The sequence below is a fragment of the Mytilus galloprovincialis genome, chromosome 10 (genome assembly GCF_965363235.1).
Source record: "Mytilus galloprovincialis chromosome 10, xbMytGall1.hap1.1, whole genome shotgun sequence".
In the NCBI taxonomy this organism is placed as follows: Eukaryota; Metazoa; Mollusca; class Bivalvia; order Mytilida; family Mytilidae; genus Mytilus; species Mytilus galloprovincialis.
The window spans coordinates 22901248-22913825 of record NC_134847.1 but is presented as its reverse complement, the minus strand read 5'-3'; the positions used below and the strand labels follow the sequence as shown (position 1 = coordinate 22913825).

The window sequence follows — 12578 nt, the reverse complement described above, 5'->3', positions numbered from 1 at the left end:
ATTTGGTAAAATTTGATAGGGCTTCTCCCACAAGAAGTTGTATGACAGTTTTGACATAAATGAACAGCAAGTTCTCAACATTCTGAACATTTCTACCTCTGTTAGATTTTCTCTTTTCATATTGGTTTTCCTGAGACAAAATTATCATTTTTATAAAACTAGATATTGATGATGATTGTGGCTGTTTGGTTAAATTTGGCAAGAAGAGGAGAAGTTTTTATTTAGTTTGAAAGATTATGATGCGGACAACAGAAGCCAGTCACATGGCCTTAGAAAAAAAATCTTTTGAAAATATGAAAATACACTTCTTAGCTCCAAAAAATTCAGACCAGGAACTTTTTGAATGCAGACAAGGAAACATTTTATCTTTTCTTTGTTATCTGTAAAATTGCATGACTTACTTGTAATGTATTCAAGCTAAACAATTGTTAATTAATTCTCTATCTTATAATTACAATGACAATCTTATAATTACAATGACAAAGGACAGAATAATAAAATGACAGACATAGTCATAGGTCAACGATTTTCGTCTATCACTTTAAAATTAGTTACAAGGATAAAAAATTGCACATTCAAACCTTTGCTACAGCAGGACATGCATCTCTTCGCACTGTTTCTATGCCTTTAGCATCAAATATTGGTTCCTTTTGGTCTGGTGTCTCATAACTAAATCCTACATATCTCTTCTTTGTTTGCAAGACACAAGGAAGATAAACCTAAATAAAAAAAACATTAAACTCACATCAAACAATAGCTATAGGCAGTTTCTGCCACCATATCCAACTATCAGAGTTATTCAGTACATTCCATTTACAATTAAGTTTTTCCTTTTTCCAAGAAAAATAATTATCAAAGGTACCATGGCTCATAATTTAGTATGCTAGATGCGAGTTTCATCTACATAAGACTCATCAGTGACGCTCAGAACAAAAAAGTTATAAAGCCAAAGAAGAACAAAGATGAAGACCATTGAGGACCAAAAATTCCCAAAAGTTATGCCATAAACGGCTAAGGTAATCTATGCCTGGGATGAGAAAATCCTTAGTATTTCGAAAAGTTCATAATTTTGTAAACAGGAAATTTTTTAAAATGACCATATAATTGATATTCATGTCAACACCGAAAGTGCTGACTACTGGGCTGGTGATAACCTAGAGGACGAAACGTCCACCAGCAGCGGCATGGAACTATACAAAAAAGTCTGGCAATGAATAAAATTATGATAGAAGACCTGTACACTAAAGGTCATTCATCAACGAAAGTTACTGTTTTTGATTGGGTTTGCCTTGTTCAATCTCTACTTTCTGCATAGGTTTTTTCGGGTTGGTTGCTTGTGAAGCTTTCTTGACAGTGGTGGCAGGCAAGACAAAATTTTTTAACAACTTCATCACTGTAAAAGTAATACTCAAATCTTGTCTTAACTTGACAAGCGCTGTGTATTGGCTTAGGCAACAACACAACATCTTATTTGTGCACAGAATCATACATAATCATTTAATCAAATTATTCATACCAGTAATTAACTTGATTTAGATTAAATCCTATTTACCTTTTCAAATTTGAGTTTAATTGGACTTGGATGCATATCTGTTACAGCATCACAGATTTCATAACCAATCTTGAAAGCATCATCTTTACTTCTACCTTTCAATAAGATGAACATGCTGAAAAAAATATTGTTGAAGTTGTATATCATTAGTTGACAAATTCATGACAACCATGACTGACTAAAACTCATTAATTTGATTCACAACAGAATAATAAAAGTTCCAAGGGAAACTATAGGCTGGAGTTTGGGCCTCAAAACTGGAGATTATACACATTTTATTGACATTTTTCATTGTTCATGTTAAGTTTTTGTAAATATTACAAATCCTTGATCTAGTGAATTGTCATGATAGTAAAACTACACGTTCCCTATTTTTGAAAGATTACAGCATTTCCATTAATGTACTTGTGTTCATTTAACAAGATAAAATTCTAATACAAAACTTTTACATTTGTCAAATTAAGACTGATAGTTAGACAATAAGTTGGAACAATAATTGGAACAACAATTCCAATTTTTATGAGTCAAAACAATATAAATTTACAAATAATTTGTTACTTGAAACGTTAAATCGTGTAAATCTAAAGATAAATGAATCTAAGGAAGAATGTACAGGCAAGGATATACAATATTGTGTTTATTATCAAAGGACTTATACTATTTTAGGATCAATTAGCAAAGTTTGGAAATGTAAACTCTTGGTAATCTTCTAGGTACTAAATGATCTCGTAAGGAATCTCAAGTCAGTACCTCACAATGCAGAGTCATCAAATATCATATCTAGCTGGAACTAATCAAATAGCAATAGCTCAACCACATTACTAAAATTTTCAATGCAATAACTATTTGTCTGTATAATCAAATCTACCTATCAGTATCGCCATACAAGACTTTTGCTCCCCACTTTGGTGTGTCTTCTACCAGTTTAATAGACCTTTCTAAAGTTTCTCTTGCCTTCCTAACAATACTATCACCAACCTGCAACAAATTGACCTGTATGTTTTAACATAATATATACTAACAACAAAAAAAAACCACAATTATATGCATTCATTATTTAAGACCTTTCACTATACCTCATCTACATTCTTAAAAGGATAAAGGACTATTTTGAAATAAATGATGTTCATTAAAAATGTCTGGTACATAATATATAAAAGACCAACAGACAAACAATAGTACACAAAACATAACATAGAAAACTAAAGACTGAGCAACAAGAACCCCACCAAAAACTGGGGGTAATCTCAGGTGCTCCGGAAGGGTAAGGAGGCAGCTGTTGTGTTGCTCATGTCAGTACAAAGACAGTATTAAGTTTAATTTGTTTGTTAACAATTTTGGAATAAAGGGATTGTAGTTTCAACATTAAGGAAATATGCATTATCATCTGTGAAACGGATATTCCATAACATTCAACCAGCTCGTGATGGCATCTGAAAAACTAACAAAAGGGATGATTTTAACTTCACCACCATATAAGTTACAGTGGTATCAACACTGATTAAGCAGTAATTTCAGCTTTGTGTATTTAGTTGGTGATAGTAATATTGGAAAAGAAATTTTGCTTAAGAGGTTTATGACCGGTAATATTAAAAACAAAATAATTTCACAAAATATTCTTAAATTTCGAATGTTAACAAAGTATTAACATATTTTGATAAATTACCAGACCTAGACAGTTATCTTTATTAGATTATCTCAAAAGCTAGCCATGCAAACTGTATATAATTAAATCATAACTAGATAATGTTCAAATTGTAGGGGAAAAAAATAGTTGCTTATTTTAGCGAATTGTTAAACAAACTAAACCTTTAGTATTTGATGGATATATTTGTATGTCTATGTCCCTGTCCCAAGTCAGGAGTCTGTAATTCAGTGGCTGTCATTTGTTTTTATGTGTTACATATTTGTTTTTGGTTCCGTTTTTCGTACATAAATTAGGCCGTTAGTTTTCTCTTTTGAATTGTTTTACATTGTCATTTCGGGGCCTTTTATAGCTGACTATGCAGTATGGGCTTTGCTCATTGTTGAAGGCCGTACAGTGACCTATAGTTGTTAATTTCTGTGTCATTTGGTCTCTTGTGGAGAGTTGTCTCATTGGCAATCATAACACATCTTCCTTTTTTATATGTATAAAAATCTGTTCAATTGAAGTGATGGGTAATAACAAAGAATAAAGAAGGTTTTATTTTACAATTTATAGTGGGTTGGTGATCATGTTGTTGAAGGGAAAATTTCTTATTATATCTAACTGTCATAACAAATAACAGCTATACAGTTTGACTTTTACTTGTTACTAATATAACTAAAGCTAAGGTGTCTTCGCTGATGTGACATTGACCTCGGATACAAAGGTAATTTAAGACATTGCCAGTCCCGCTGTCTTCTCAACAGTTGTGCTATAAAGTCTCATGTTTAAATCAACAGTTTAATACAATATTTTAATTAATTGAAGCAAATGAAGACTACTGGTAATTATAATTTGATTAAACTGGTGATATAGATTTAACTTTGTTAAAAGCAGTGAACTGGAAAACAAAGAAACTTTAAATGCTTGAAATAATTTTTTCATCTAACATTATCATATTATAAAAGTAAATTATAAAACGCCACTAACCTCAATACATGGCATACGTCCTGAAAAATTAGCTGCAGTGTATCCATAAGTTACATTGGCAATCAGTTTCAATCCTAGTTGTCTAGCATGCAACAGGCGATATAATGTCTGTAAAAAAAATTCAAGACGACTTTGAGATATTGCTCTAGGTCCAAAGGTAAAAGGAAGGCCAGTCAAATTCAAACCTGATCTGTGTTTCGTGGTAATAAGCATTGTGTATAAGTTTCATAGCATTTGATTGAGGCAGTCTGAGGGATGGACTGGTCCTAAACAATATACCCTATGGCACTTTGTGTCATGCAGTGTACATGTAATTATCCAATCAGGGACATGGTCAAGAGAATATACCGGTAACCACAAATAATTCTACACAGTATGAAAGTTTTAAGTCAAACAGTTCTCTAGTAATGATGTGACAGACAGATGGAAGCAGACTTATCACTAAAAATTATACCTTGTCCTTTTTGCAATCTTTCATGGCTTTCTTCACCATTATTCTTGTATTCAATATATCTTCTACCATCCTATAATTGTAAGATAGAATATACACTCCTATTGGTAAAAATCATAATATGTCAGCATTCAAATTTGAACATACTGTATGGCAGGTTATTTTCGTGTGGTGTAAATTTTCGCCTATATTTGTACAAAATTGCTAAAATTAATTCCACCAATTTAAAATTGCATATGCAAATGTATTGATAAAAGTTTTAAATCCGCCAAAATGATAACTGCCAAAATATGTTGTATTCCTTATTCAATGAAAATTGCGAAATTGAACACCCCCAAAAATAATGCGTTTTACGGTAGCTATTGGATATTATAATATATGTTCAATTAAAGAAATAAATCCTTCATGTTATTATCTATACTCATTTTAACATGGGTAGGTATCATATTTGTCAAAATTTTATACTTAGGTCTGCTGCAGTCTATCATTGTAAGAGTGACTTCAGATGTAAAGTGAAGATAAAAAGACGACCTGTACCAATAAAGCTAAATACAACTAGATGTGTCAGAACAACACGAATGGCCCCGTCTCAAAAAGTCGAAAACTGCAATTTCAACAACACATGTGGACACAAACATGATGGTAGTCTCACATACCAAAAATCAACTTAAAATTTGAAGGCGTATTGAAAAAAAGTCTGTATAATTGTGATTTTCAACAATTTTCAAAGTAATAAACCCTTAATTTTGACAAAATCAGGGGAGCAGAACCTAACTTTATCTTGACCTTTCACTCATCATGGTTAACTCATATACCAAAAATCATCCCAAAATCTGAAAGCGTTTCAAAAAATATTGTGTATAACTGTGATTTTTAACAATTTATCAAAGTCCAAGCCTGTAATTTCAGCAAAAATTAGTGGAACAGTACGAAACTTAAACTTGATCTATAACATATCATGGTTAACTCACATACCAAAAATCAGCCCAACATCTGAAAACATTCGAAAAAAAGTCTGTATAACTTTTTTTCAACAATTTATCAAGATCCAATGCCCGTAATTTTGTCAAAAATTTGATCTGCAACTCATCATGGTTAACTCACATATCAAATATCAGCCCAATATCTGAAGGCGTTTAGAAAAAAAGTCTGTATAACTGTGATTTTCAACAATTTATCAAGATCCAATGCCCTTAATTTTTTCAAAAACTTGATCTGCGGGGGACATAATAAGAATAACTTACGCTGAGATTATTCCTTTCCTTACGCTCTGTTTCACAAACACCACTCCATTTGGAGAAACTGTCACATCATCTTGGATTTTCTAAAATAGCAATTTTATTTTTTAATTTTGAATATGTAGGTTTCACTTTTTCACTGTCATCTTGCCATGATTCCTTATTTTGACTTGTGTCTCATGATATTAAACAGGCAGTAAAAATGATAGCATACCTGGTTTTCTTTACAATTATTAGTGTCATTATTATAGCATTATATAATAAAGGGCCACAAATCATGAAAAACATAGGTGAAAATCAGCCCCAATATCATAACTTGAAAATTGCTGATTGAAAGGCTCAACAATTAAGATGTAGAAACAAAGTGAACTTACATACTTGAAGAACTTGTCTTGCAAATCATTTTTGCAATTAAATGTTTCTCTGTATCTATTATACTTTTTTAGAAAATAGGCAAAAATGAAAAAAAGGTTAAAGTTTGTCATTTAAGGGCAATAATTTCCATAAGTAGTCGTCCAAATTTTTTTAAATATAAGTAAATAAGGACAATTGAAATAGCTTAAAGCTCTGGGCAATTTTATTCCAGTCTTTTTTCTATTCGTGACTGTTTTTTTTATCTTATATAATAATAAAAAAAAATGTGCATTATAACCCTATTTTGTACTTTTAGCCATGGTGGCCATGTTGGTTGGCAGGGTCATCGGACACATTTTAAAAATAGAAACCCAAATGATTTTGGCCAAGTTTGGTTATATCTGGCTAAGCTGTTTGAGAGGATATTGTTTGGTAAAAGTTAACGGAGAACAGACGATGATGAAAGACAGACCCCAAGAGATGAGGAAATCTTATTAAGCCAGTTGAGCTTGAATGGAACTAAGAATTATGCATTATCTAGTAATTAATGTGGCATTTTACATCATTACCGTAAAATAGAAAAAGACCTGCAAAACGCTTATATCAATTAATATCGATGAAGCCAATTTCACCTAGATAAATCTCATTACTAGTCACAATTATGTGCTACCTTAACAATTTCAAAGAACATAACAACATGACTTACCTTCAAAACTGAAGGAGGAATCTTCAAATGTGTACATCCAAATTCAATAGCACCCTCACTATAATAAAAATAAATATTGATTTAAGACTTAAGGACCAGTTTGCACAGAAGGTAACAATGGAGAATAGTTTATACATTTTTTTGTATATAAATAAGGCCATTAGTTTTACATTTGTCATTTCAGGGCTTTTGCTCATTGTTGAAGGCTGTATGGTGACTTATATTTATCAATATCTGTGTCATTTGGTCTCTTGTGAACAGTTGTTTCATTACAAGACAAGACAATTTATTACAACTTAGGTACATGTATGGTGCTATAAGCGGATAACAATTACACATTAACAATTACATATATAATTATACCGTTATTTTTCTTGTATGAACTGTTTTACATTTGTCATTTCGGGGCCTTTCATGGCCGACTATGTGGTATGGGCTTTGCTCATTGTTGAAGGCTGTATGGTGACCTATAGTTATTAATTTCTGTGTCATATGGTCTCTTGTGTCGTTGGCAATCATACCACATCTTATTTTCTATATATTCATACAATCAAAAAGACAGACAGTCAAGGTGACTCCACCAAATAAAAAATGTTCATAAACTACCGTATAGCAGGTTATTTTCGCAGAAGTAAAATTTAGTGATTTTCCCAGAATAAGGTATTCAAAATATTTTGGTGGTTATTATTTTGGCAAATTCAAAACTTTTAAATTGGCGGAATATATTTTGGTGATTTTGTTAAAAGCCATGAAAATAAGAGAAAAATTTACACCCTGCGATAATAACCCGCTGTACGTTATAGGTCTGAAATAACATACTGAGCTTTTTCCAACAAACTAATCCTTCCAACACAAGTAGAGAAGCAGTAATTGTAAGCAATCATGATAGATGGATATAGTGATTGAAAATCAACCAAAATAACAGGATCATGGTAAAATCTGGATTCTGGTTCTAATGTTAAAGGTATACACTCTGGTGCTCTCATTCTGGCTCGTTGATGCACATTTGGTGAGACTGCGATGAAATTCATTGGCTTAGCCAGTCGTAACATCATTGATTCAACTCTATACTGAAATATATAATGATATACAATTTCACTGTTTGTTTGTATGTTTAATTTGAATGATCATTGGTAAAAAGTGTTATGGGAAGGGTTTGGCGCCAGCAAATCCTTTTAACTTCGCCACATTGTTTATATGCATGTTCCAAGTCAAGAACCAGTAGTTATAAAATGGTTGTAGTTGGTTCATTTCTGCCAAATTCTATTTTCAATAATTGTTTTGTAATAAAACAGTCTGTAAGTTTTCTCAATTGAATAGTTTCATATTTTTTATGTCAGGGATTTTCATAGCCAACTATACACTGTTGGTTTTTCTCATCTTAGCAATATGATTTCATATATAACTAACATTTCCAAGGGCATAACTTTGAAAAAATATTTGATCAGCACTTATTTCGAAAATGTCAAAGACATTGCTGAGATAAACCTTTGAAATAAGTTTCATAAAAACTTTGCAATAGTTGTACACACGAGAAGGATGACAATGCAATTTTCAATAAAATCATTTTTTTCCAAGCACTGATTTTCAAACTGATATAAACCTATGTTATCTATGATGTTGTTGTCTTTGTGTATCCAAGAGGCTCCTACAACTCACTCCAACTGGATTATTTTTGTGTTGATCTTGCATCAATGCTTATTTAGCTGTTTAATGTATATCAATACATGTTTATTTAGCTGTTTAATGTATATTAATACATGTTTATTTAGCTGTTTAATGTATATCAATACATGTTTAATGCTTATTTAGCTGTTTAATGTATATTAATACATGTTTATTTAGCTGTTTAATGTATATTAATACATGTTTATTTAGCTGTTTAATATATATTAATACATGTGTATTTAGCTGTTTAAAGTATATCAATACATGTTTAATGCTTATTTAGCTGTTTAATGTAAATTAATACATGTTTATTTAGCTGTTTAATGTACATCAATACATGTTTAATGCTTATTTAGCAGTTTAATGTATATTAATACATGTTTATTAAGCTGTTTAATGTATATCAATACATGTTTATTTTGCTGTTTAATGTATTTCCATACATGTTTATTTAGCTGTTTAATGTATATCAATACATGCATATTTAGCTGTTTAATGTATATCAATACATGTTTATTTAGCTGTTTAATGTATCTTAATACATGTTTATTTAGCTGTTAAATGTATATTTATACATGTTTATTGCGCTGTTTAATGTATACCAATACATGTTTATTGAGCTGTTTAATGTATCTCAATACATTTTTATTGAGCTGTTTAATGTATCTCAATACATGTTTATTGAGCTGTTTAATGTATCTCAATACATGTTTATTGAGCTGTTTAATGTATCTCATTACATGTTTATTGAGCTATTTAATGTTTACCAATACATGTTTATTGAGCTGTTTAATTGATATTAATACATGTTTATTGAGCTGTTTAATGTATCTTAATACATGTTTATTTAGCTGTTTAATGTATATCAATACATGTTTATTTAGCTGTTTAATGTACATCAATACATGTTTAATGCTTATTTAGCAGTTTAATGTATATTAATACATGTTTATTAAGCTGTTTAATGTATATCAATACATGTTTATTTTGCTGTTTAATGTATTTCCATACATGTTTATTTAGCTGTTTAATGTATATCAATACATGCATATTTAGCTGTTTAATGTATATCAATACATGTTTATTTAGCTGTTTAATGTATCTCAATACATGTTTATTGAGCTGTTTAATGTATCTCAATACATGTTTATTGAGCTGTTTAATGTATCTCAATACATGTTTATTGAGCTGTTTAATGTATCTCATTACATGTTTATTGAGCTGTTTAATGTTTACCAATACATAATTTATTGAGCTTACATGTTTATTGAGCTGTTTAATTGATATTAATACATGTTTATTGAGCTGTTTAATGTTTACCAATACATGTTTATTGAGCTTACATGTTTATTGAGCTGTTTAATTGATATTAATACATGTTTATTGAGCTGTTTAATGTATCTTAATACATGTTTATTTAGCTGTTTAATGTATATCAATACATGTTTATTTAGCTGTTTAATGTATCTCAATACATGTTTATTTAGCTGTTTAATGTATATTAATACATGTTTATTGAGCTGTTTAATGTATCTTAATACGTTTATTTAGCTGTTTAATGTATATCAATACATGTTTATTTAGCTGTTTAATGTATATCAATACATGTTTATTTAGCTGTTTAATGTATCTCAATACATGTTTATTTAGCTGTTTAATGTATATTAATACATGTTTATTGAGCTGTTTAATGTATCTTAATACGTTTATTTAGCTGTTTAATGTATATCAATACATGTTTATTTAGCTGTTTAATGTATATCAATACATGTTTATTGAGCTGTTTAATGTATATTAATACATGTTTATTGAGCTGTTTAGTGTATCTTAATACATGTTTATTGAGCTGTTTAATGTATCTTAATACATGCATATTTAGCTGTTTAATGTATATCAATACATGTTTATTGAGCTGTTTAATGTATCTTAATACATGTTTATTTAGCTGTTTAATGTATATCAATACATGTTTATTTAGCTGTTTAATGTATCTTAATACATGTTTATTTAGCTGTTTAATGTATATCAATACATGTTTATTTAGCTGTTTAATGTATCTCAATACATGTTTATTTAGCTGTTTAATGTATATTAATACATGTTTATTTAGCTGTTTAATGTATATCAATACATGTTTATTTAGCTGTTTAATGTATATTAATACATGTTTATTTAGCTGTTTAATGTATATTAATACATGATTATTTAGCTATTTAATGTATATTAATGCATGTTTATTTAGCTGTTTAATGTATATCAATACATATTTATTTAGCTGTTTAATGTATATCAATACATGATTATTGGTAATTTAAAAATTAAATTAGAGTTTATACATATTTGATAAATTCCTAGGGTATGTACTTTCCCTGGTTTTATTTTCATTAATGATAAGGTCAGCTTTCAGCTTGGCAGCTTGGCAGTTTTGTTTTAATTAAGAGATTAAGGGATAGGTATTAGATCATAGATAGGAAACAGCAGGATGACAGCATGGATGTTATCAGAGAAACATCTGTATATAATTTTGATAGGATGGTCAGTTGTTGTTTGAGCATTGCACTGTTAGCAGTCATATTTGTACTTGTGGAAAATTAATTCAGCCCACCCACCGTTTCCCCAGCTGCACCTTAAAAAATTAAATAGTCATAGTTTAACGTCAAATATTTTTTATATGTATATTTAAAAAGGGGCTACTCATAACAATATGTGTTTTGTTTGTTTTAGTTTTATGTTTTTCATTCAATTTGGCCTACTTAATTTCAGGGAAATTATTTTCCCCCAATTCATTCATACATCTTATAAATTATTAAGGCTTTGTTTTATTTAAAGGTGATAATTAAGTTAGTTTTGGTACCTGTTGGGATCTACCGCAGGAATTCTCATTTTTCAAATTTATACCCGTCTGGGCTCTACCAGTCAGGTTCTAATAGTACCTGTTGGGATCTACCGCAGGAATTCTCATTTTTTCAAAATTCATACTTGTCTGGGCTCTACCACTCAGGTTCTAAAAGTACCTGTTGGGATCTACCGCAGGAATTCTCAGTTTTCAAAATTCATACTTGTCTGGGCTCTACCACTCACGTTCTAAAAGTACCTGTTGGGATCTACCACAGGAATTCTCAGTTTTCAAATTCATACTTGTCTGGGCTCTACCACTCAGGTTCTAAAAGTACCTGTTGGGATCTACCGCAGGTATTCTCATTTTTAAAAATTTATACCTGTCTGGGCTCTACCAGTCAGGTTCTAAAATAAATTTTTTCACCTGTCAGGGCTCTACTGCAGGTTCTTAAAATTGCATAATTCAGGCAATTTATTTTTTAATCAATTTAGGTAGTGTTTTTCGATTTGGTTATTTTAATTAGTATTTTTGTAAGTTTTAATGAGTAGCCCCCTAGAAAGCCAAATGATACATTTATTATTATTTTCATATGTATTCAGTATAATAGATTTAGAATTGATTGTGAATATGATACTAGTATACTGTGTATACAATGGTGTCTTAGTATATTAGTTTGTTAATAAAATTAGAATAGTTATTATACAGTTTTGCATAAAATATCAAGTATCCAGTATGGCAGGATAAATGTTCCATTCAAGTAGAACATTTACTTTTCTACTCTTAGTATCTATATTAGTATAGATAAATGTGGTATGATGCATGAGACTAGTAATTGTCTATAAGGAGACATCCTCTGTTCAATGTGGTATGGTATATGAGACTAGTTATTGTCTATAAGACACATCTACTGTTCTTTGTGGTATGGTATATGAGACTTGTTAGGTTTTATTAGGAAACTACTACTGTTTCTATGTGGTATGGTATATGAGACTTGTCAGTGTTCTTTAGAAATATCTGCTGTTCTATGTGGTATGGTATATGAGACTTGTCAGTGTTTTAAGGAGACATCTACTGTTCTGACAGGAATAGGTAAAAATTAGCTGTTTAATGTATATCAATACATGTTTATTTAGCTGTTTAATGTATATTAATA

General features: G+C 30.2%; 1 protein-coding gene across 3 annotated transcripts in view; it reads right to left on the bottom strand.

The window, feature by feature from the left end:
• LOC143047185 (uncharacterized) overlaps nt 1-12578 on the bottom strand; it is a 72466-nt gene that overhangs the window by 8928 nt on the left and 50960 nt on the right. For all 3 annotated transcript variants that reach the window (XM_076220170.1, XM_076220171.1, XM_076220172.1), the window contains 8 exons: nt 7738-7988; nt 6919-6976; nt 5865-5944; nt 4624-4693; nt 4170-4277; nt 2421-2530; nt 1553-1667; nt 582-719 (listed from right to left, as the gene is read on the bottom strand). In XM_076220170.1, coding sequence (XP_076076285.1) covers nt 582-719; nt 1553-1667; nt 2421-2530; nt 4170-4277; nt 4624-4693; nt 5865-5944; nt 6919-6976; nt 7738-7988 — 930 coding nt within the window. The remainder of the gene's footprint in view (nt 1-581; nt 720-1552; nt 1668-2420; nt 2531-4169; nt 4278-4623; nt 4694-5864; nt 5945-6918; nt 6977-7737; nt 7989-12578) is intronic.